Raw genomic sequence first — 25,716 nt, 5'->3', positions numbered from 1 at the left:
AGCGTTGAGGACACACCAGTGTTTGAGCTACTGCTGAGCTGTGCTCGCACAGCACTGAGGCTTTCTTGGTTGCTCCCTATGTCCCCAACACGAGTAACAGGCTGGGGGTCAGCAAGGGATTGTGAGTGGACACAGCTGGGACAACCAACCCAAACTGGCCAGAGAGACAATCCATGTCATCTGATGTCATGCTCAGCAATGAAAACTGGGGAATTGTCTCTCCAATGCAGCCATTGTCTCTCCAATGCAGACAGTTCAGAGACTGTCTGGTCATGAGTCTTCTGGGGGGAGATGGTAAGTCTTTACATCACTTGGGTTTTTTTTCCCTTCTCTTTGTTTAAACTATTTTTATCTTAACCAGGAAATGTGATCATTTTTGCTCTTCCAAGTCGCTCCCTTGTCCTGTTACAGAAAGGTCCAGAGTCTGCACAGTGAAAAGCTGGGTACAGACTATTAACCAATGTCTGTTCCTTGGCATCCAGGCACAAAGAAATGTAACCATTTTTCGTATTTGTTCCTTTCCAAATTTTTAAAGAAGCAAAAGGAGGTGGCTTTTCACACACCATGCCCTTGGGCTGTGGAACACCATTTTTTGGGATGTATGTGTCCAAAAAATAACCAGGCAAATGCATGGGAGCAAAATCCATTGAAGGTACTCAAACACAAAGGTATCACTTATAGCTCATGAATCCCTGGAGACTGAAGCAGTCTGAGAGAATATTCTTCTGTCATAGCCATGATTCTGTTCTGGTCCTTGGGAACTAATTTTTAAGCTACTGTTGGAGTTGGACAGAATTCTGGGCTGCCTTGACTATTGCCATGATCCAGCACATCCATCCTTGGGTTCCTGTGTCCTTACATTATAATGTGACATTTCACTGAACATTTTCATGGAGATGGTTTAACCCCAGCTGACAACTGAGCACCACACAGCTGCTTACTCACTCTCCCTCTCCAGCAGGATGGAGGGGACGAGAACTGGAGTAGTACAAGGGAGAAAATTTGTAGGTTGACATAAGAACATTTTAATAATTGAAATAAATGATGATGATGATGATGAAGATTATGATGATGAAGAAGATGATGATGATGAAGAAAAGGAATTTTTAAAAGTGAAAATAATAGAAAGACAATTGATGGAAATTAAAACAACTGCTCACTAACAACCAATTGATGCCCAGCCACTGCTGAGCAGTGGCCCCCACCCTACTTCTCTCTAGTTTATCTGCTAAGCAAGTTGCCATATGGTATGAAATATCCAAAGGCTGAGCAGGGAATCTGCAGGATAAACATGACATGAACACAGAGAGACCTACTCAGACTTGGCCTTAATCAGAGGCATTCTGCAACTTTAGAAATTTGCTGGTGCAAGGTGCAAGGAGGTTGTTTAAATGTTTCTTAATGAACTCAGTTAATCCAGGCATCATCTGAAAGGCTCCAACATCAGACTTTGCAACTAGGTTTCACTGAAGAGTGAACTTCCATGACCTCTTTCAGTGTTCCATGCCCTTTTTCATTGCATCTTTCATGTAAGGTACACTGACTCTTGAGACTAGGAGCTGTTAAGGAAGGATGATTATTTAATATTTAATCGAGGTGTACCTACCTACCTGGGGGTACCTGTAGATCATGTGATGGCAAAGACCTGCCTCGAAATGTTTCACCCTTAATAAAGGAAAAATTGAGAAAGAAAAAAAGGGAATACTGTGTCCCTCTTTTTAGGTAATAAAGGGATTTTCCTAGGTCTGAACTGAGTTTCCTCAAGCCCTAGCCTCAATACAGGATTCATTCCTATGAGAGGTTTGTGTCTGTTCTGGAGGCAGAGTAATTTTGCTTTCCATGGCTCTATTTGAATATCATTTGGAGACTGTAGCCTGGAGGAAAAGAAGCTATTGAGGCAGCAAATCATCAGTCCAAGCCCTAAAAGCAGGTCCTGAACTGTGCATGTGTCACAGACTGTGTACTTAGAGGCCAAGAAAAGAGAAGATTTTAAGCAAAATATGAGCCCAGAAAACCAGCTCCAAGCAGCATGGATCTGCTGTCATTCCGCACAGGAGACTGGTCAGATGCAGAGGTCTCCAAGTGCTGCTAGCAGGAAGCCTGAGCACAAAAACCTGGTCAGGAAAAAAGAGCTATCTGGGGGTATCAGTGCACAGGGTATAAAGAAAACAGGTGGCAGAATTCAGGCAGGATGAGGGCACAGCCTGTGGGCAGCAGCCTCTGGAAGGGGGCTGTGACCCCATTTCTGAGCCCTTTCCGGGGACTTTGGCCTGCAGAGGGGGAAACAGGAGGGAAAGATACTGGGAGGTGCCCAGGCAAGGTGTCCCATTTCATTCGATGCAAAGACACACTGTGCTGCTGGAAAGGAAGGGATGTACAAAGATCAAGGAGGTGCTTCTGAGGTGTTCCCTTTCTGCCCATAAGGGGAAATGTATCTTGGCTAATATAAAGAGCAATTGAAAGTAACAAACAAATTTAGATGAAACAAAACATTTATATATATTTTTACATATATATATATATATATATAAAAAAATTATATATATATTTATATTTATTTATAAAAATAAATACAGCCAGCTGGAAAATACAAAACCATGATACACCAATTTTAAAAGGATTCTAGACTACTTGCTTCAGCCATTGTTTTTTCATTTAAGTTTTTATTGATATATAAGGAAATTTGAATTTACTGGAGTAATGTATATAGAGCCTCACTCTATTGGTGTGAAAATATGCTAAGATCCTTATGTCTGTGTTGGGTTATGTAAACTCAAGGGGAAAATATCAAAAAGGTAATACTAATTCCTTTCTTTACATGATACTTGTCTTACCTCTCTCCTTTTTGCTCTCAACCCTCTATGGGAAAAAAAGATGTGCCTGTTCTTGTAGCTCAAAAAATTAAAATAACAGGCTCCAGAATCAATGGGACATTCCTGCACTACTTTTCTACTGCTGGCTGGATTATCCCAAGTCCAAGGAGAAGTGCCAGGGCTCACATTGTCATGGATAAGCCAAGTGATTTCTCCAGATGTCTGTTCAGCAAGTTGTGTGCTGGAGAAGGTGAGGTGCTGCAAATGTGCTGTTTCCTCAGGTGCTCTGTGGATCCTCTCTTTCCAGGCCTCTGGCCAGACACATTATTTGCCCACTGATGCCGGTGTGCTGTAGAACAAAAGGTCAGGTGCAATGTGGCTGCATCAGAGGAGGGGACTCATATGGACCACATCCCTGAGCCTGCAGCACTGGGATATGCACAACCTGCAAATAGGCTACAGAAATTTGGACAACTCTGGCTGATGTTCATTTTGTGATCGTGCTGAAAGTCATACTGCTTGATAGAGTAATTGTACCAAGAGATTGGTCATTCTGTGCCCCAAGAAGCTGGATGTCTGCACAGCTGTTTTAGCACCTGAGATCCAGACTTTTCCATGTCACAGGCTGCTCCTAAAACGAGCATGTCAGACAGCAGTTTCTCCTTTAGGCCAGTTCTCAGTGCTGCCATCTAATGCAAAACAACTCTGTCTCCTGTTCAACCTGAGAATTACACCCTTAATCTCATCAACTAACCAATTAATCCCATCAAGAGTTACACAACTGAAATTTTTGCTGCAGTCCCTCACTCAATCTTCTCCTTGTCCCCATCTAGGACCCCAGATTCTGGATCTGATAGAATGAACACTTTTGAATCATGTTCTGTTGTTACTTGTGTTAGAGACTAGACAGTACTCTTAAACATTTCATATTTTCCTGGAACATGGCTGTCAGTGTCACCACTTGATTTTGGGGCAGGGGAGGGAAGGACGTTTTGAACTGTCCTATCTGAAGAATGCAATAAATTCTTGTGTTTCAACTGTGAACTGTTTCTTGGAAATGCATTACTGAGAACTGACATATAAAATCCTTATGCTTTTTTAAGACACTGATCTTCAGCCATATCTGGAGCAGATAAACCTAATTGAGGAACAGGTTGCAGCTCTGGAGCAGGCAGCTTATAAATTGGATGCTTATTCCAAAAAACTTGGTAACTATTGTCCTCCACTGTTAAGACCTAGCAGCATAGTGCCTTGCAAGGGGATTTAAAAAGAAAGAAAGTTTAACAACTCTGAGCTGCAGAGTTGCCTTTGGTGCTTTTGAGCATAAACATGATGTGTGAAGTGATAAGCTTTGGGAAAAGGTTCATGTAACATGTTATATTATGGTGGACTAGTACAGGTGTTGTTAAACTACAGCTTATTAGTGAGGCTTGATTTCTTTTCTATGCTATGCACTGCCTCATATTTTAAAGACTGGTGTTCAGCCTTGCAAACAGAGGGATTCATAAAGTCCCACCAGGCACCCAAGTCCCCTTGGCTTAAATTAATATTGTTGTCTGACTTTAAAAAGATGAGTTCTTAAAAAAAAAAAAATTGTACAATTATATTTGGTTAAATGCAAAAAAGTAAAAAAGGATCCTGAATGATAGAGTAAATTAGCTGACAGGATACAGTACCTACCCACTACTAAAATACTATTTTTCTTTCTGCAGAAGCCAAGTGCAAAAAACTGGGGAAACGATGAAATTACAACAGTCTATAAGCTGGATTTGGGCAATGAATCAGACTGATCTCTCTGGCTTTGCACAGCAGCGATTCTGTATGTTGACAAGGATTTGGTTACAGCTAACATGAAGACTGGGAAACTTTTCCAGCTATTGAATGCAGTAGGCTGTATTCAAGCTTAAGGCTGAATAATATTTTCCTCTTCTCAAGGGGTGCTGTTGCCTCAGTTCTGCAGTGAAAAGTAGAAGCTTGTCCTTAACTCATGTTGATATTGGCTATATGTGTGTTAGTCCTGTTTTCCACATGAAATACGTGGTCTAGGAATAATCTGTAAAGACACTTTCCCTTAGTAGCAGCAAGTCCTGGACTTCAATTTTTGCATCACTGAGCTCTGTGTTGGGAAGATAGCTGGACCTTTGGACTTAATGGGTGGGGTATTGAAAACACTTCATTTTGGTATCCCCTTTTATCTGTTGGAAGTAGAGGGACTAATTACTATAAATTTACAATAAATTTGCTGCATTTATTTCCCTGGAATGTCAAGTTCTGTTGGAAAGATTCCGCGAGGTGTTTTTTTTTTTAATTTTTTCAAAGGGGTCTGTTACTAAAGACAAACTCGTTCAAGCTACTGGAGAGGGTAGAAGAGAACATCTTTTAAGCTCTGCATCAAGTATTCCTGCAACTATATTCTTTTACTGTCTGGAGCTCAGGTGAAATTTCAAGACATACTACTTTATCATGTGCTCAGTTAACTTAGCAGATCCTTTCTCTGATGTAGTAGTTTTTGAAGTGGCGTGCCTAGCAGAAAAAGCTGCTTCTCTACTAGGTTAATAATGTTACAAGTTGCAGATTTGGCAGAGCCCTTCCTGCTGAGCAGATATTTCTCCTACTCTAAGGATATTTTTTCTGTATTGACCTTAATTAATTCAATCTGGCTTTTGAGTAAGAGTTGCAGTTGAACATAATATAAGTGCTGATATGCAAGAAAGAAGTAGTTCAAACTTTTTAGAATGTTTAAAAGAATGTCTCCTTAAAAACAGTGAAGCAGATGACTTTTGAGAACCTTCACCATCACTTTGAAAATCCTGGGTTTGAAATAGAAATAGCATTTCTGTGCTCACCGTGTTACCTGGCAGGACTGCAGAGGGACACAAGGAGGCGCCATGCCAGCAGGGAAAACCACAGATCCAACAGGAAGGGCACAGTACGAAGCAAGTTTTGTTGTAAGAGTTGCTTTTCTTTACAGTAAATACAGTGCCGTTTTAAAACTATAAGGATGAAAACCTCCAGGGACTCTGAAGTGAAACCCTTCTCACCATGCATCATCAGCAAGTGTTTATTGTTTTCAGGTAAGAGAGGTAAGAAATAGTGAGTTCCTTCCCAAACTCTTAAGTATTCCACCTCCCAGAGGCAAAAATGAGAGGAGGGGTTTGCCCCACAAGTGACTTTTTATTGAGAGGAAATTTTGGAGGCCAACTTCCTGGCTGGCTGGAGGACTGTGTGGCAGTGGCATCCCAGTTAGGCCCAGAGCTGACAGCTGATGTTCCCATTTGTGTCTCTGAGTAACTATTGCCCTCCCTGCCTGAGGGACCTCTGTGTCCCTGATAGAATCCAAATCATGTCAAGGATGGCAGGTCCTTGGAGAGTAGCAGCGTGGAAGAGACATAGGTGTGTGTGTGTGTGAACAGCATTGTATTAGGAAATGTATAGTCAGTCCAAAAGCAAAGCCACGACTTGGTTACTGCTCAGGTTTCACCTGGAGAGTCCCTGAGAAATTGCAGAGGTGGTACAGAGGTACAGAAGGAGATTAAAGAAATACTGTTCTCTTTTGCGGCATTTTCTTGTGGGAAGTAAGTGTAAGAAAGTAGTGGGTTCTTGAAGGGAGGAGCAGGAAGAAAACAGAAAAGGGAGGGCTGATGGATGAGAGTCACGGGACAAAGTGTGTCATCAAAGTGGTCTATGCAACCACTCTGGAGCTGAAGCAGTTGATGGCTTGGGCTGCAACTGCAAACCAGAAGGTGAAAATCAGCCTAACAAATAGAGCTCTTTTGGCAGAAGCAGAAGAGTTCAGTTCCAGAGGAGAATTCTTTTTTCCCAGCATGTTAAGACAGTTCTGCCCAGCTGCTCTAACAGGTTATTCTGAAGTCATCCAACTTTCAGAGCAGTACTTTGTGGAGAGATCCACAGTCTTCAGAATCAGGACACATGGCTTTAGCCCTTCTCTAATCCCAAAGCCCACTTCATACCATGGTGGAGTGTCTGGGTCCTTAAGCTCTTTTCTTGCTGATCTTTTCAGCATGGTGGAAGGTATCTGGAACAAGGAAGCTGCTGCCTCATTTGTTTTGGCAATTTTAGTCATGTCACAGCTAAAGAGGAAGTACAGAGTGCTTTCTTTTTATCTGGTGAGAGGACTTCTTTCTGTGATAGTTGTGGCTTTCTGCCGTAGCAATGCCATGCTACCAGTTCAGGGTATCTATAGCTTATTAACCTTTGGAAGCAAACAAGTTCTGCCTATTTCACATAAACAGTTAATGCCATTGTGGTAATACTACAGTTGCTGTCTTTTCCCACAGAGCACAGATTTAGCTCTTTGTCCTCACTGTCATCAATATATATTGTACATTGGTGGGAGTGTGATCAAGATAGGAAATGTCAGTCATGGATCTGTACATGTATGTTTGTCATTTCATGTAAACTCCATTTATGATTTTTTTCCTGATTGTAACATTGCTGTAGTGATCTTTGTGTACTTCATAAAATAATGGGAGGATGCAAGCTGGTATTCATGTAGAAAATGGTAGTCGGAGGATCCTGGTATTTAATTTGTCCCTTTTTTCCCCCCACACTGAACAGCTCTCTAACCACAACTGGGGTTCTGATGGCTCCCGTAGGGTCCGTGCAGCTTTATCCTACGTGGGGAATGTAAATTTATAGGTCATTAGCCAACCCATTCTTCAAGCCATAGTACATTTCATATAAGTGAAATGAAACAGTTAGATGTGTACAAGACTAGAAAGAGATTTTGGAGTACAAGCTTTGTGGACACAGTTTTCTCATTAAAAGATGTTCTGGAATCTCAGAAAAACAGTTCAGTATATTACTTCTTTATTTTGCAGTATAAACTGTATTTTCACAAACCTTCATTATAATCACACAGAAGGTGACCCATCTGCCCAGTCATTGATAAACTCCATCCCCACCATAGTAAACAATATGTATTGGAGCAAGAATACAGTATATGATCATCATTAAACACAAAAAACCTCAATGTTTTATGCTTGCCTTTACAAATTGGTCACAAACAAACTGAAGGTACAGAGGAGAGAGGTACATCAAGCAGAGTCTAAAAACCCTGAAGTACAAGCATCTATTCCTGCTCTGCTGAGAGAATCAGGTGATATGGACAGCAGAAGCTGGGATCTCAGAGAACTAGTCCAGACAGCCTGGCATGTCAGGAGCCAGACAGGAACCAGAGCTGGGCGAGGTAGATGAGCCTGTATAATTTTGCACAGGGAGCTGTGTCCTTCCCTATGCAATTGCCTACTCTGTTAAGAGCTGGCTGTGTTGATTATAAAAGCACCATACAATTTTCTTTTCTAAGCACTCTTCTCTCCATAAAGTATCTACCAAACGATCTGAATGTTTCAGTCTCAACAGGTTGGGGAATGATTGTCATTCAGCCGGAGCACTCATGAGTTTGGGAAGTGGCAAGTGTCTTCACTTGGCTAACGAGGAACAAAAGAGACCTCATAGTCTGCAGGCATTCTTGCCAGACTGGTGGTTATGGGAGTGATGTCAATGTCTTTGCGATCTATAACAGGTTTCAAAGTAAAGTTCTGCAGGATGGATGTTAAAAATATGAATATCTCCATCCGGGCCAGACCTTCTCCTGCACAGACGCGTTTTCCTACAAGCAAAAAAAAATTTAGTCACTGCTCCATGAAAGTTCAGACATCTCAGAATTCACAGGCAGCTCTGCAGTATTTTGGGGAAGCAAGTGAATTAAACTAGGAATTAAGGGTCTAGAACAATAAGAGTGCTTGGTGTGTGAAGGCAGTTTGAAGGCTCTGGTTGTTCATGTTGTGCTGCTGACTGATGGTCAGTTTGAGAGACACAAGTGGCATGGCTGAGTCCCACTTCATACACATCTTGTAGAGGGCATTGGAGGAGCTTTCGTTTTTGTTAAAAAGGAAGTCAACTGCAACTCTAGTGCAGGGGTTAGAACTGCCCAGAAGTGACTCTAGCAGATGTCACCTGACATCACTGTACAGACCATGACAATGGAGCCATGAAACCTTCAGAGAGATTGCAGGAGAGGATAGTCTAGGATCTGAAATAGGAGTTCTTACCTGTAGAAAATGGCATGAAGTGGTCACTCTTTTTAAAGGTACCATTTGCATTCAAGAAATGTCCTGGGTCAAATTTTTCTGGATTTGGAAATTCCTTGCTATCATGTAGGACAGCACTCAGCATAGGTACTACCATAGTGTCCTGAATTAACAAAAAAGAAAGGTACAGTGGAGATATATTAAAGCAGAGGCACTAAGTAGTTTCTAGAGCTAAATAGAAGGGTAGTCAAAGTTTAACCAGTTTTAAATGAACATTTAATGCATGAAAATATATGCCATTGGTATGGCAAAGATGTTTTTTAAATGAATTTTAATGGTGAGTCTGTTTAGAGTATTTAATATTAGTTCCAAATAAATTGCAACTTACATTAAGATGAAAAAAATTAGAAAGCTCAATCTTCCTCTTCACATAGAGTATTAAAAAGTATTTTCCTAATAAAAGGAGTTATACTCAATAACTTCCAGAATCCCCATCCAAAAAAAAAAATTAGTTACATATCACATTTCAGTGCTTTTGAAAAATAAATAAAATACAAAGAACAGAGCACATCATTGTTTTCAAGAAACTGAGGACCTTTCTCTGGAACAGACCTTGGGGATAAAATAACCTCTGAAGTTGGTGTCTCTGACCACAGCACGTGGGACATTAAGAGGAAGGAAATCAATGTATCTCTGGATTTCATGGATCACAGCATCTGTATAGGGCATCTGGCTCCGATCCGACATGCGGGGGCTTCGGTCTCGGCCAATCACAGAATCAATCTCCTTCTGCATTTTCTCTGTTGGGATATAAGTAAGTGTTAAATGAACAAGCACCCCATCTGTCTGCCTAAACATCTCCCCATGTTTACAATAAAATTTGCTTTTAGCACACCAGGAATACATGAATATGGTTAGTACTAACATCTCCTTCCTGTGAATAAAACTAAGACTAATACACATTTCCACACTGCAAAGACATATTCCTTAGTCAGGGGACTATTGCCACATGTGGCAGTGAGAGGAATTTTCCCAACTCATCCCACAAGCTATTAAAAAGTGTTAAACTATTTATTTTCATTACCTACTATCTCTGGGTATTTATGGAGAATCAGAATTGCAAATCTCAGTGTGAGGCTCGTGGTCCCTGTTCCTGCGAGGAACAAGTCGAGTGTGGTTCTGCTCAATGTCTCAACGGTGAATTTTGAGTCAGCATTCCCTTTCTCCTGCAGGAAGATGTGGCAGAAGGTTTTGAATGACAAAGCCAAAGTGTTTGTTTGTACAAGCAAGTCATGTACCCATACTATAGGTTTATAAACACATCTAATGTCCTTTCAAATGTATGACACTCACTCTCCAGAACACCAGCGTTTATGGTACATTGACTGAATAATATTATGAATCTTTTTTAATATGGAGGGAGCATTGAATTATATTAACCAGATTGGTCTTCCACTTTCCTCACTTTGGCTCGTGTTGTTAATTCTGTTTAAAAACACTCAATTATAAAATGGAGAAGATAAAATGAAGTCAACTGTGTCAAGAAGAGCAAGTTCCCTTCTCTATTTGTAAAGACCCAATGCCCTGCCACAAGTAAAAAGAAAAGATGTGATTTAAGCAGTGATTTCCTTATAATACAGTAGATCTGTACTGTTACAGTACCTGTTCCATTTTGTTAAGAAAAGCATCAATAAAATCTCGAGGACAAGTGGGATCCAGGGTTTTCTGGTGTTCCATTATGATACCTGTTGTAAATTTATCAACTTTTTCAAAATTTTTTATAATTTGTTGATGAGGCCCAGGTAAATGGTCCATGAGAGTTGGGAAGAAATTATATAGCTGTAAAAATAAAATTATGAAAAAGCACATTCTGATTAATGTGGATACAATAGAATGTTCCCTGGGTTGTAACTATGAAAATGGGGCAATTCAGCTGTTTTGGAACAGTAGGTCTTTATTACTCAGGATTTTATTGCCATTTACTTTATGGTTTCATTACATTCATGGATAGATGGCATTTTAGCAACTTTTGCAATGAAAGCCTTTGGACATACAGTGGCAATTCCATAAGGTAAGAAAATCAGCAGGAATTTGTTTAACTGCCTACTTCATTTTGCCTACTTCATTTTGCCTAATTGACTTTTGAAACTTCAGAAAATCCACTGCAATTAAAAACTAATAACATGAAAAAATATCCATTAATAAATAATAGCTAACAAATGTATTACATAAAACCACACACACCTGTGTTTGGATAGAGGTCTGGAGCTTGTTATTTTCTTCTATCCAATCAATTAAAGCTAGAAATCTCTTGTCCTCATAGTCAAAGCGATCCCCAAAGACGATGGAGCAGATGATGTTGGAAACAGCATGGACTAGGAAATTGCCAGGGTTGAAGGGTCGCTCTGCAACAACCACCAGAAAAAAAGGTATCTTGCTTTCAGTATTTCATGCATCATCTCCTCCTGTGAGAGTACAGGGTAGTTTCACATCCTCTGGAGATCTGAAGTAACAATGACTTATATGCTACCAGAAAACACATGTACAGGGTGAAAGCAAGGGGGTAACCCTATACCCTGCCCTCAGAAGCAGCTTATATCCCTGTTCCCATTGTTCAGCCCCACCAACACTGGGATGTATTGTCTAGTGTTCAGATGGGCTGCACCCAACCCCAAATACATGCAAATGAGTTCTCTAGTCACCCCCTTCTTCAAGATCTGTTTACACAGAGCTGCAGGGGACAAGGTGAAGAAGCATGTGTTACTTGGTTGTCCAAGAGTGTCCAGCACTGTTTCCATAGCTGAATTCCATCAAACCCTTGGCTCTGTGGCAAAGCTATTCTTTTTGCCACTTGCTGTCTTGTTCTTCAAGCAGAACAGGTTAAGGGGCACTTTCCAAGCCTCTCTCCTATGTTTGTCCTCCATACTGTCATAGTGCCTTTGACTGACCCTCTGCCAGCACTAATAACTTTGCCTAGAGAAGCAGGGAACAGAAACAGCAGCCATATGCCCACTCCTTGGGTCATTGATTTTGTGAAGCAGCCCTACTCCCCTCATTGTCTCCTTGCAGATATGCACAGTGTCTCAGCAGGCACAAAGTCCTTATCCTACCATGTGTGTTCTTGATCCTCTCCACCAGAAAATGAGCTTCCTCCTGGATTCGCTCCTCAATGCCCTTTTTCCCCATCCCAAAATCTCGCAGGGTGGTGAGCGCAAATCGTCGCAGCTGCTTCCATGTCTCCCCATTGCTGGTCACAATGCCTGACACAGGGAGGAAAACAGACCTTCATGATGAGATTTTTTTCCCTTCAGTGAGAACTACTCAGTAAGTACTCAGCATGCAAAGATACCTCTCTGTGGAGTTACACTGCAATTGCTACATGCCCAAAAATGTAACTTCTCTGCAATTCTGAAGGTGACTAATCTGATCCATCTGTCACAGCACTTTGAATAAAACTGACTTTATTCCCAGGATAAGAAAAACTATGTTAGGAAGTAAGCAAGAAAGTAATGCTGGTACTGAATTGGTCTTGGGCACAAGCACAAGGCCTTTACTCTGACATGACAACTACTCAAATATTCTGCTATGCACCTTGGCAGAGCATATAATTATTGACAATACCACTGGTACTGCACTATATATAAAATACCATGGAATATGTGCTATAAATGCCATACCAGGGGCTGACCTGGTGAATAATCTCATGACCTAATCTGGAGAATGGCCCTTACTGGGTCAGCCCATATTATTTTATCTTTTTTTTGCTGTGGACTTTACTTTTGCTGGTTCCTTAGCTGTGTGGATATTTAGAGTACTTTCAGAAATGGGAGAATGAATGTAAGACCTTTAGAGGCACATTTAATGTACAAAATTTTAGCCAGAGCTCAAAGCCCGCTGAAAATAAAAAGCACACAGTGAAGCCATCCTTGGACCTCAAACAGTTCTCCAGGGAACCACTTTACCTAATGAATTGGGCTTTTAGTCTTGAATTGCTAATTTGTCAGCATAAAAGTAGAAAATTAAATCTACAATTCCCTCCTCCAGTGCTCTCTCAGCTATGTTCCTGAAGCACTGAAAGCTTCTGTTTTGTATGCTGGCATTACCAAGGACATACCTGTGCCTTGGAGGAGCTTTTTAAACAATGGTAAAATGTTTCTCCCACTGAAGTCATCTCCTTGATCAACCAGAGCTTCTTTTACAACATCATAGCCATACAGCACCACAGCCTTCTGTGGGCCCAAACGTACCGTGAAGACAGGACCATACTTCTCACTGAGCTGTAGGAAAGAAGAACACAAAGAACAACATGACTGAAGGATAATCATGTGAAATTTGTAGCAAAGAGGTCTGAGAGGTGATATGCCATTGTCCCAGCACTGCTGAGACATGACATTGATTAACAGCAGTGCAGAGATCTTTCAGCTATGAGTTACAGACAGGGGAAGAGGGAATTGTAAAGAAACAGGGAGTATGAGTGGAAGTGGCGAGTATCCATTCCAAACCTGAGAAAACAGCCCTTCATAGGGCTAGAAAACATTCGCGAATGCCTTTCTGCAGGGCATATTGGATAACAGTTTACATGAGCTCTAAAAGCAATTATATACAGGAATGGAAGAAAATGCCTGAAGAATTTTTGAGTACAATCTGCAAAGCTGTGTCTCAAACTGGGGTGTTTTTGCCATCAAAAATGGCATAAGTCAGGGGAGGAAATGGGAAGTACAATTCACCTCCAAAATTTTTTTGCTTCAATTCCTTTGCTTGCTAGTTCCACTCCCATTAGATCCTACAAATATGCAAGGGAGCAGGGGCAGTAAAAAGGAGCAGGGTTCTCCCGCCAAAAATGGCCAGGCTGTGTTGCCAGCATGGTGAGGAGTTGGCCATAGGAGGATTATATTGCAATAGCATCAGTGTCTTCATTGCAAATCCACTGCAAATTGTAGTATGGTAGTACAGTTGTGAGGTCAGCACAGGACTCGGTATGATCACTGCAAATATATAGACTGATTTGCAATATATAGACTTAGATATATATGTAGACTTCTAATACATAGACTTAGAAACATAAATTACTGCAATATATAGACTTTCAGAAGGATGTATGTCTGGAAAATCTTTGTTTCTGTTTGAGTCTAACATTTAGTCAATGCAAATTAAACCTGTGAATTAAGCTGAGACCAGCGGGACTGGACTTTGCTTTATATGCAGTGAAGACACCACAGGAAAGAAGGAGACAGTGCCTTACCTTCTTCAAGCTTTCAGGTATATTCCGTGGGTTCACCTGGAGCAGGTTTCCAATAATGGGGAGTGCAATGGGACCAGGAGGCTCCTTCCCTTTTTGAGATCCACTTCTCCATGTGGCAAAGAGAAGGCATGAGATGCAGACCAGCAAGAAAATAGTGGTCATTCCCAGGGGCTCCATGGTGGGCTGAGGAAGAGAAGCCAAGTGTCAGAAAAGCCCAATGTTGGACCTGCAAATCCATGCTTATTTATATGCTGTGGTACCAGAGCATGTGGTTGGAATTAGCCAATAGTGCCTTTCTATTCCTGCTGAGATATGAGTTTACTTACTAATCTGCTTGTGATAAGAATGAATGTTACAGAAGTTGACTTTGTGAGTTATGTAATTGTCCTAAAGCAATGGTAATTCAGACCCAGCGAAGCCACACTAGGGAATCAATTAAGGGATGAGGACATGTAAAGAGAAGAAGATGATAACAGCTGTACCTTAAGAAGGGGAAGGGAAGTATTAGTGGAATTAAAAAAGAAAAAGAAAAACGGGTTTCATGACCTTAGGGAGTGCCTCTGTAATACGAAAGAGACATAACATTACTCTTAAAGTCATCCTGAATGAGAATCTGCAAAAGAAGATTGGTTATCTTTGTTTATCTCTGATCTATGAAACTGGTGCTCAAAGGCAATGCAGTGGATAATGTTGGCAAGAAAAGTGACGTGTGTCAAACAGTTATAGAATATTCTGAGTTGGCAGGGACCCACAAGGATCATCTAGTTCAACTTGTAAGTGAATGGCCCCTACAAGGATCAAACCCACAACATTGGCATTATTAGCACCACTCTCTAATCAAGTGAGCTAATCTCAGTATGAGTTCTCTGCAGCAAAATCTCTCTGGACAGTTCTGTTTATAACAGATTCCTTTTCTTTTATTCTCCCTCCTCCCCCTCCCACCTTTCCCTTTGTGTCTGAGAAGCTTTATGTTTGACAGCCCCAGATCCCTAGCAGGGGAGAGAAGTCCTCTATTCTATGCTTTCTGGGTAGGTCTTGCCCCACAGCAGAGCCCTCGCCCATCACCACGTAGGCTCTGGTCACACTCTGACCACACTCCTGCTCTTTTCTTCAGACAGCTGGGTCTCTGCAAAGCACCTGCTGTTAATGGATGAGCATTGAATGGATGTCAGTATCCTCTGGCAGTGCCTGTTTCTCTTCACACACTACAAAGGGAGCTCCTCCAGATTTTCAGACAATTAATGTCAGATTATGGGTATCTCACCCAAACAACCACACCAGGGACCATTTCCGTCAGACAAAAAGGCTCTGCCACCTGCCAAGACTCAGCCCATCCCATTCCATCATTTGAGACACATAGCCAAAATGATACTGACCCCTTAGCTGCTGTGATGCTGGATGGATGTGTTGAAGTGCATATAATCTGATATATCCTTATATATCTTATATATTCTTATATGTGTTCTGTATATAGAAATATATATGTATCTAAATCTCTTTGTTGTCTCACTGGTAATATTAACACACCATGACAGTAATTTGTATTCCTCCGTGAACTCACTGCCTTAGAACTTTAGTCCACATTTGTTTGATAGGTGTTTGAGTGTTTATATGTATAAAAACAGCCAGACATACTGTAAACACCCCAGTTTGTTTTCTACTGAGTGGTCAAAATAGGGTTTTAAGGATGGCCAGATTTTATCTGTAGTCCAATTAGCTGAGTACGAGCAGATTCTACAACAGCAAGGAAAGAAACATGTCCTGCTAAATTTAGATATTAAAAAGATAGGCATTCAATTGAGCTGACAGTCTCCCCTGTTACTGGGGAAATATTGATACTTCCAGAGAACAATACTCCCAGGTCATCTGACTTTTCTTATGAGTTTATTTTAGTGAAATGTGTCAGTCACTGAAGAAGTTTGTTTGCCCTGACTGCAAAGGAAGGCTCTGGAGACATATACTGATTTATTGACATGTCTGACTGCTAAGGATCTGTTTTGAGGCAGATGACTCCAATCCTCTGCTCAACTCTCCTGGTCCTAATGAGGTTTTTTTATCAGCAACAAATTTTGCAAATTCTAGTACAATGGGCACTGCTCTGAATAATGCACACTAGGGTATTTAAAACCAGAAGTGGGCAGATGAGTGAAATGGAAAGGAGCCTTCTATGCTCTGGAGGGATGATTACATTGCTGAGAACACTTACTTTTATAGTCATCAAGGAAAAAGACCGGTTCTTTGGATTTTCTTTTCCTTTAATTTTGTAAAGTGCCTTGCATTCCTCTATTGGCAACCCCGAGGGTGAACAACTGCTTGTGAAGCCCAATGTGCTGGAAAAGTCGGGCTTTGGTTGGAGCATCATCTCACATCCGGACATGGCTTTTTAATTATTTATTTAATTACTCACATAATCCCTGAAGGGTTTCAAAATGGTGTTGAGAGTAAAGCCAGAGCTGCTTGGAGGGATCCATGAGTTTAACTGAGAAGAGATTTAAGTGCCAAAAGTCTTGGGTCACCTCTGATGACAGAAAGACAGGGATTAGTTGAGTGGGAAAGGCTATTTGAGTATGAAAGGCTTATCTGGGTATGAAAGACCCATCCTGATGCAGTTCACATTCACAGGAAGCAGCTCAAAGACTCTGCTTTCTTCCCAGCTGTCTTCCCAGTGTGGTAGGAAAGCAGATGCTGGGGGCTCTGGTCTTGCTACAAATTGGCACCATTCTCTGGCTCCACCTGTGAATTTAAGCTCCAATGGACAGGATGGGATGCTGCTGTAGGAACCAGTCTTTCAAATTCCAGACCTTCCTTTGAATGCCTTCTGGAGGCTGGTGCTTGGCTGGGCCTGCCTGGTGTCACATATGGGCAGCTCCCGGGAATCTGTCCTGCATTTATACATACATAGCCTTTAATCTGGGACCTGCTATTAATTCACCTGCTTCTGTTGTCTTGAAGGTTAGCTCTGTGAGAAAACAGACACCTTCTTATCCTCAAAAGAGCCCCTTCAAGTGTATTCACAGCCTGCAAAGGCGTACTGGATCTGGCTCCCTCACAGCAGCCAGTGTGGTGCCATGGTTTGGATTTGTGACAGCGTTGAGGACACACCAGTGTTTGAGCTACTGCTGAGCTGTGCTCGCACAGCACTGAGGCTTTCTTGGTTGCTCCCTCTGTCCCCAACACGAGTAACAGGCTGGGGGTCAGCAAGGGATTGCGAGTGGACACAGCTGGGACAACCAACCCAAACTGACCAGAGAGACAATCCATGTCATCTGATGTCATGCTCAGCAATGAAAACTGGGGAATTGTCTCTCCAATGCAGCCATTGTTCAGAGCCTGACTGGTCATGAGTCTTCTGCTGGGAGGTGGTGAGTCTTTTCATTACTTGTTTATTTTTTTCCTTCTCTTTGTTTAACAGTCTTAACCAGGAAATGTGATCATGTTTGCTCTTCCAAGTCGCTCCCTTGTCCTGTTACAGAAAGGTCCAGAGTCTGCACAGTGAAAAGCTGGGTACAGACTATTAACCAATGTCTGTTCCTTGGCATCCAAGCACAAAGAAATGTAGCCAATTTTCGTATTTGTTCCTTTCCAAATTTTTAAAGAAGCAAAAGGAGGTGTCTTTTCACACACCATGCCCTTGGGCTGTGGAACACCATTTTTCTAGATGTAAAAATATAACCAGGCAAATGCATGGGAGCAAAATCCATTGAAGGTACTCAAACACAAAGGTATCACTTATAGCTCATGAATCCCTGGAGACTGAAGCAGTCTGAGAGAATATTCTTCTGTCGTAGCCATGATTCTGTTCTGGTCCTTGGGAACTAATTTTTAAGCTACTGTTGGAGTTGGACAGAATTCTGGGCTGCCTTGACTATTGCCATGATCCAGCACATCCATCCTTGGGTTCCTATGTCTTTACATTATAACGTGACATTTCACTGAACATTTTCATGGAGATGGTTTAACCCCAGCTGACAACTGAGCACCACACAGCTGCTTACTCGCTCTCCCTCTCCAGCAGGATGGAGGGGACGAGAACTGGAGTAGTACAAGGGGGAAAATTCGTAGGTTGACATAAGAACATTTTAATAATTGAAATAAATGACGATGATGATGATGAAGATTATGATGATGATGAAGAAAAGAAATTTTTAAAAGTGAAAATAATGGAAAGACAAGTGATGGGAATTAAAAACAACTGCTCACTAACAACCAATTGATGCCCAGCCACTGCTGAGCAGTGGCCCCCACCCTACTTCTCTCTAGTTTATGTGCTCAGCATGTTGCCTTATGGTATGAAATATCCGTTTTAATAGTTGGGATCAGCTGTCCCAGCTGTGTCTCCTCACAAATTCTTGTGCTACCCCAGCCTATTTGCTGTCAGGGTGCTAGGAGAATTCGAGAAGTCCTTGAGGCTGTGCAAGCACAGCTCAACAATCACTAAAACATGCCTGAATTATCAACACTATTTCCAGCACAAATCCAAAACATTCAGCCCATTCAAAAGCAGGACAGCAAGTTGGCAGAGTAGCCTGTGAAAATCATCTTGCTTGTTTAGCTGTGAATAGCAACATCTCAGCTACTAAGCTTTTACTGCTTTCAGACAGGACTTTCCTTAGTCCCATGTAGAAAATAACAATATCAACCTCTGCCTTATTTCTGTCAGCAGTTTGACAGAGGATCTGCTGTGGTCAGCAAGTATTAAGGTTCAGTGATATCTTCAGTATTCAACCATTGGTGTAACACCCATGTATGTAAAATGCTACACGTTGTACTAGAGATAAGATACAAACCACATCATTAGCTTTCAGATCACAGAAATTACGATAGATCGAAAAACTTGGTTAAATATTTATGTATGAACTTGCCAGACCCAAAACATAACTCAGCTGGAAAAGGATGAAGTCAATGAAGTTCATCAGTCATTCGCAATACATGGCAAATGTACTGCTTTTCAGTAACCAGAAGGGCAAGGAAATGAAGCTGATAACAGCCTTCTCTGGACCTGTACTGTGACTCCACCAACAGTAAATCACTGTGTTGCTGCTATAACCCATCGCTCAGCTATAATCATTGCTCAGTAGAGCCAATGTGCTTAGCTCTAGACTATATTCAGCATAAAGAATGATCAGGAATTTCCCCAAGCCAGGTAAAAAAGAGTCAGGAAATGGGAAAAGTCAGTCAGGTGCCACACATGATAAAAATAGGCACAGAAGTGAAGTCTGTGAGTTTCAAAGAGGATGTCTGAGCTTAGCAGAGTTCCTGAGATTCCTGATCTCAGTTGCCTGCACAAGCACTGGAGCTCCTCCTGATCAGCTGCAGAACCACTGTGGTGTACAGCAGGTCATCCAAAAGGTCTGTGCTCTGGGAGATAAAGAAGCAAAGGGGCAGCATTATCAGCTGTCCCCAGCTGTGACACCGTCATCACGGGGCAGAGCACCCACCGTGCCTTTCCAAAGGCTGAGCAGGGAATCTGCAGGACAAACAAGACTTGAACACAGAGAGACCTGCTCAGACTTGGCCTTAATCAGAGGCATTCTGCAACTTCAGAAAGTTGCTTATCATCATCACAAAAAATCATGGAAACATGTAACATGCTGGTAGTCTGTATGCTCTGAAAACAGTGCATATCATTAAGAAAAATGATAACAGAAAACTCACCAAATAATTTAAAATTCAAGAAGAATTCAGCAATCATTAAGTAACAAAACCTTGTGTTAACAAACCTTGTGTTAACACTTCATGATATCAAATAACTACAGTGATAAGGGAAACATGATAAATCATGCATTTAAAACACACATCAAAGCAGTGACTGATGCTAACACCAACTGATAAAATATACGCCTTCAGCAAGCCTTTCAGTCCTGCCAGCAACAGAAGCTCAGAGGTAGCAGAGTGGCTTGAGAAGTTAAAGAAGGAAATCAAAGAAACACAACAACCCCAAGAAGGGACCCCACCACAGTGGCATGGCCAGCACTGGGCTGTTCTGGCTGGATGATAATGGTGGAGCAGGAATCCTCACCTTGGTGACACCCTCTCCTTATTGGTTGTGTAGATAGTCAAGCTACAGCAATTTCCACAGCACCATGTGAGAAGTTCCTAGTGCAATACAAGACAGATGTCTGCAGGAGAACACACCATTGCCTAATCTCATCAGCCTAAACTCCCAGACCATTTCCCATTGATGGATTTACATACTTTCTTACTGTTTGGGAGGTTAGTTTTTGAATGAAGAAAAGAAAAAAACACTTTAACATCAAATGTTCAGGTATTGGGATCAGTCAGTCAGGCTTTTCTCCTAAAACTTGCCGAACTACAGCAAGTAATGAAAGTGAAAATCATGTTTCTCTACTCTAATGGGTAAGCAAAGAAATATAGAATACCTTGAGAAAGAAGAGTGGTGCCAGAAGCTGTAGGAAAGCAAGAGAAGCATGTTTACTGTACTACAAATCAAAGAGAAATGCAGAAAGCCTGGGACAGGATGGAGGGCACTGCCTGGGAGAGACCTTTCTCTGTAGAAGTCAGTGCCAAACTGGTGAGTACGTGTGGGGCTGTGGGATTCAAGGACAGAGACAGGTGGGACCAGGAGGACTTGCCTTGGGCAAGGACTCTGTCAGTCCCTCTGTGAGGGCCTACACAAGCTACATGGTGACAGAGGGAAAAGGAGAAATTGCAGGGTCAAGGGGGAGTTTCTAGAAAATCAGGCACAAAGTGCTGTGGCACTGAATGTTGAGCCATTGCATCATTGGTGACCTGCACCCCACAAATAATAAGAACTTGCATGAACTCAGAGGCAGTATCTGGGTAGCAGATGAACAAACTCTGTTTTCCTGGTAGGACTCAAGCAGCAATGGCTTGAAAGTTAACATAAAAGATAAACTTGTCAATGAGCCAAAGGCAGAGTTCACTTGATTAAAATATGTGACTACTTCATGGCGAAGTGAGATTTTCTAAGATAATAATTGTATTTGTGTTTCATTTAACGTTTAATACTGATTGGTTCAGAGCCCACAGGGACCATTCTCTCCCATGGCAGCAGTCTGCATTCAGGGATCCATCCTGTTGCCCCATTCCAAAGAACATAATAAGCTCTTCTAGTCCTCCCTCATTAAAGGTTTCTTGCATGGGATCACTGGCTAAACAGGGCCCATGTAAAGACTCTCCTGCTTCAGATCTCATCCCTGTCTCCCTCAAGTGTGAAAGGGGGCTCATCCTGCACTCCCAACCATCACCCTCTCCTGCACACATCACCTCCTCTGGAAATGGTGATGCCTAATGCATTCTTTCTCATAAACATGAAAGATGTGCCCTATGCTTTGCTTTTCATTTGTTTGGAATAGTGAAAGTGGAGAACATTAACTATGATTTATATGAAATATATGATATTTCAGAGAAAAACTGTCAGAAAAAAGAAAATAAAGTATCTAGGTATGTATCTCTGCCTTCTTTCTCTGTGACTTTCAGATACAGTTATTAATTGAAGCAAATCTCCAAGTAGTGCTAAGGTAAAGGATGCAGAGTGATCCATATGTGGTACTGTACAATACATTCTGTTAGTATTCAACAGCTCAGATGATACAGCTGCTAAAAGCAAAACATTGCACAGTTTATCTAATGTTTAACAAGGACTTGGCAAGAATGATATGTGATTTATCAGTGCAAATAGATTGGTTAAAAGTTTCTTAATGAACTCAGTTAATCCAGGCATTACCTGAAAGGTTCCAGCGTCAGACTTTGGATCTAGGTTTCACTGAAGAGTGAACTTCCATGACCTCTTTCAGTGTTCCATGACCTCTTTCATTGCAACTTTCGAATAAGCTACACTGACTCTTTAGACTAGGAGCTGTTAAGGAAGGATGATTATTTATTATTAAATCCAGGTGTACCTACCTGGGGGTACCTGTAGATCATGTGATGGCAAAGACCTGCCTCGAAATGTTTCACCCTTAATAAAGGACAAATTGAGAAAGAAAAAAGGGGAATATTATGTCCCTCTTTTTAGGTAATAAAGGGATTTTCCTAAGTCTGAACTGAATTTCTTCAAGCCCTAGCCTCAATACTGGATCCATCCTTGGAAAGACACACTGTGCTACCGGAAAGTAAGGGATGTACAAAGATCAAGGAGGTGCTTCTGAGGTGTTCCCTTTCTGCTCCTAAGGGGAAATATATCTTGGCTTATATAAAGGCAATTGAAAGTAACAAACAAATTGGATGAGACAAAACGTGTATTTATAAAAATAAATACAGCCAGCTGGAAAATACAGAACCATGATACACCAGTTTTAAAAAGATTCTAAACTCCTTGCTTCAGCCATTGTTTTTTAATTTAAGTTTTTATTGATATATAAGGAAATTTGAATTTACTGGAGTAATGAATATAGAGCCTCACTCTATTGGTGTGACAATATGCTAAGATCCTTATGTCTGTGTTGGGTTATGTAAATTCAGGGGGAAAATATCAAAAAGATAATATTAATTCCTTTCTTTACATGATACTTGTCTTACCTCTCTCCTTTTTCCTCTCAACCCTCCAAGGGGAAAAAATATGTGCCTGTTCTTATAGCTCAAAAAGTTAAATAATAGACTGCAAAATCAATGGGACATTCCTGCACTACTTTTCTACTGCTGGCTGGATTATCCCAAGTCCAAGGAGAAGTGCCAGGGCTCACATTGTCATGGATAAGCCAAGTGATTTCTCCAGATGTCTGTTCAGCAAGTTGTGTGCTGGAGAAGGTGAGGTGCTGCAAATGTGCTGTTTCCTCAGGTGCTCTGTGGATCCTCTCTTTCCAGGCCTCTGGCCAGACACATTATTTGCCCACTGATGCCGGTGTGCTGTAGAACAAAAGGTCAGGTGCAATGTGGCTGCATCAGAGGAGGGGACTCATATGGACCACATCCCTGAGCCTGCAGCACTGGGATATGCACAACCTGCAAATAGGCTACAGAAATTTGGACAACTCTGGCTGATGTTCATTTTGTGATCATGCTGAAAGTCATACTGCTTGATAGAGTAATTGTACCAAGAGATTGGTCATTCTGTGCCCCAAGAAGCTGGATGTCTGCACAGCTGTTTTAGCACCTGAGATCCAGACTTTTCCATGTCACAGGCTGCTCCTAAAACGAGCATGTCAGACAGCAGTTTCTCCTTTAGGCCAGTTCTCCGTGCTGCCATCTAATGCAAAACAACTCTGTCTCCTGTTCAACCTGAGAATTACACCCTTAATCTCATCAACTAACCAATTAATCCCATCAAGAGTTACACAACTGAAATTTTTGCTGCAGTCCCTCACTCAATCTTCTCCTTGTCCCCATCTAGGACCCCACATTCTGGATCTGATAGAATGAACACTTTTGAATCATGTTCTGTTGTTACTTGTGTTAGAGACTAGACAGTACTCTTAAACATTTCATATTTTCCTGGAACATAGCTGTCAGTGTCACCACTTGATTTTGGGGCAGGGGAGGGAAGGACGTTTTGAACTGTCCTATCTGAAGAATGTAATAAATTCTTGTGTTTCAACTGTGAACTGTTTCTTGGAAATGCATTACTGAGAACTGACATATAAAATCCTTATGCTTTTTTAAGACACTGATCTTCAGCCATATCTGGAGCAGATAAACCTAATTGAGGAACAGGTTGCAGCTCTGGAGCAGGCAGCTTATAAATTGGATGCTTATTCCAAAAAATTTGGTAACTATTGTCCTCCACTGTTAAGACCTAGCAGCGTAGTGCCTTGCAAGGGGATTTAAAAAGAAAGAAAGTTTAACAACTCTGAGCTGCAGAGTTGCCTTTGGTGCTTTTGAGCATAAACATGATGTGTGAAGTGATAAGCTTTGGGAAAAGGTTCATGTAACATGTTATATTATGGTGGACTAGTACAGGTGTTGTTAAACTACAGCTTATTAGTGAGGCTTGATTTCTTTTCTATGCTATGCACTGCCTCATATTTTAAAGACTGGTGTTCAGCCTTGCAAACAGAGGGATTCATAAAGTCCCACCAGGCACCCAAGTCCCCTTGGCTTAAATTAATATTGTTGTCTGACTTTAAAAAGATGAGTTCTTAAAAAAAAAAAAAATTGTACAATTATATTTGCTTAAATGCAAAAAAGTAAAAAAGGATCCTGAATGATAGAGTAAATTAGCTGACAGGATGCACTACCTACCCACTACTGAAATACTATTTTTCTTTCTGCAGAAGCCAAGTGCAAAAAACTGGAGAAACGATGAAATTACAACAGTCTATAAGCTGGATTTGGGCAATGAATCAGACTGATCTCTCTGGCTTTGCACAGCAGCGATTCTGTATGTTGACAAGGATTTGGTTACAGCTAACATGAAGACTGGGAAACTTTTCCAGCTATTGAATGCAGTAGGCTGTATTCAAGCTTAAGGCTGAATAATATTTTCCTCTTCTCAAGGGGTACTGTTGCCTCAGTTCTGCAGTGAAAAGTAGAAGCTTGTCCTTAACTCATGTTGATATTGGCTATATGTGTGTTAGTCCTGTTTTCCACATGAAATACGTGGTCTAGGAATAATCTGTAAAGACATTTTCCCTTAGTAGCAGCAGGTCCTGGACTTCAATTTTTGCATCACTGAGCTCTGTGTTGGGAAGATAGCTGGACCTTTGGACTTAATGGGTGGGGTATTGAAAACACTTCATTTTGGTATCCCCTTTTATCTGTTTGAAATAGAGAGATTAATTACTATAAATTTACAACAAATTTGCTGCATTTATCTGGAATCTCAAGTTCTGTTGGAATGATTACACAAGCTGTTTTTTTATTTTTTCAAAGGGGTCTGTTACTAAGGACAAATTCCTTCAAGCTACTGGGAAGGGCAGAAAAGAACATGTTTTAAACTCTGCATCAAGTATTCCTGCAACTATATTCTTTGACTTTCTGGACCTCAGGTGAAATTTCCAGACATAGTTCTTTATCATGTGCTCAGTAAACTTAGAAGATCCTTTCTCTACTTCACCAGTGAATTTTGATTGTAGTATTTTTCTTGTAGTAGTTTCCATTTTGATGAAGAAGTGGTGTGCCTAGCAGAAAAAGCTGCTTCTTTACTAAGTTAACAATGTTCCAACTTGCAGATTTGGCAGAGCCCTTCCTACTGAACAGATATTCCTCCTACTACAAATATATTTTTTCTGCACCTATAAATGTTAAGTGATTTAAGCTAGCTTCTGAGTGAGTTGCAGTTGAAGATAAGTGCTGATGATACATAGCAACGAAGTAGTTCAAACCTTCCAGTATGTTTAAAAGAATGTCTCCTTAAAAACAGTGAAGCAGATGACTTTTGAGAACCTTCACCATCACTTTAAAAATCCTGGGTTTGAAATAGAAATAGCCTTTCTGTGCTCACCGTGTTACCTGGCAGGACTGCAGGTAACTTCTTCATATTACTTCTTTATTTTGCAGTATAAGCTGTATTATCACAAACCTTCATTATAATCACACAGAAGGTGACCCATCTGCCCAGTCATTGATAAACTCCATCCCCACCACAGTAAACAATATGTATTGGAGCAAGAATACAGTATATGATCATCATTAAACACAAAAAACCTCAATGTTTTATGCTTGCCTTTACAAATTGGTCACAAACAAA

General features: G+C 41.2%; 2 protein-coding genes and 2 long non-coding RNA genes across 5 annotated transcripts in view; 3 read left to right on the top strand and 1 right to left on the bottom strand.

The window, feature by feature from the left end:
* PKD2L1 (polycystin 2 like 1, transient receptor potential cation channel) overlaps positions 1-25,716 on the top strand; it is a 311,230-nt gene that overhangs the window by 64,014 nt on the left and 221,500 nt on the right. The window lies entirely within an intron of this gene.
* On the top strand, positions 2,596-5,743 carry LOC146435391 (uncharacterized). The gene is made up of 4 exons (XR_014853213.1): positions 2,596-3,063; positions 3,917-4,021; positions 4,526-5,248; positions 5,675-5,743. It is a non-coding gene; the product is annotated as an uncharacterized LOC146435391 (long non-coding RNA).
* Positions 7,627-14,339, bottom strand: LOC146435390 (cytochrome P450 2H1-like). 2 transcript variants are annotated; one of them, XM_085065365.1, is made up of 9 exons: positions 14,109-14,339; positions 12,981-13,143; positions 11,979-12,126; positions 11,111-11,276; positions 10,529-10,705; positions 9,951-10,092; positions 9,479-9,666; positions 8,888-9,029; positions 7,627-8,445 (listed from the first exon to the last, which is right to left on the bottom strand). In XM_085065365.1, exons 1-9 carry the CDS (start codon positions 14,283-14,285, stop codon positions 8,264-8,266), a joined length of 1,485 nt encoding a protein of 494 aa, XP_084921491.1. In that variant the 5' UTR covers positions 14,286-14,339; the 3' UTR covers positions 7,627-8,263. The 2 variants fall into 2 exon arrangements, with proteins under 2 accessions (XP_084921491.1, XP_084921492.1); XM_085065366.1 differs by having other exon boundaries at positions 11,111-11,271; positions 11,977-12,126; positions 14,109-14,338.
* On the top strand, positions 23,573-24,838 carry LOC146435389 (uncharacterized). Its single transcript, XR_014853215.1, has 2 exons — positions 23,573-23,805; positions 24,310-24,838. It is a non-coding gene; the product is annotated as an uncharacterized LOC146435389 (long non-coding RNA).

Source organism: Lichenostomus cassidix, chromosome 6 (genome assembly GCF_008360975.1).
Source record: "Lichenostomus cassidix isolate B80296 chromosome 6, HeHo_3.0, whole genome shotgun sequence".
Classification (NCBI taxonomy): Eukaryota; Metazoa; Chordata; class Aves; order Passeriformes; family Meliphagidae; genus Lichenostomus; species Lichenostomus cassidix.
The sequence above is the reverse complement of the archived record's forward strand: the minus strand, read 5'-3'. Positions and strand labels throughout refer to the sequence as shown.

What these genes read in the sequence shown, in the direction of transcription:
- LOC146435390 (XM_085065365.1), bottom strand. Translation starts at nt 14,285, where the DNA reads ATGGAGCCCCTGGGAATGACCACTATTTTCTTGCTGGTCTGCATCTCA. An exon ending in AGACCTCTATCCAAACACAG is followed by an intron (nt 10,706 to 11,110) that starts GTGTGTGTGGTT and finishes TTATTTTTACAG; the next exon opens with CTATATAATTTCTTCCCAAC. An exon ending in TAAATACCCAGAGATAGTAG is followed by an intron (nt 9,667 to 9,950) that starts GTAATGAAAATA and finishes ATATCCCAACAG; the next exon opens with AGAAAATGCAGAAGGAGATT.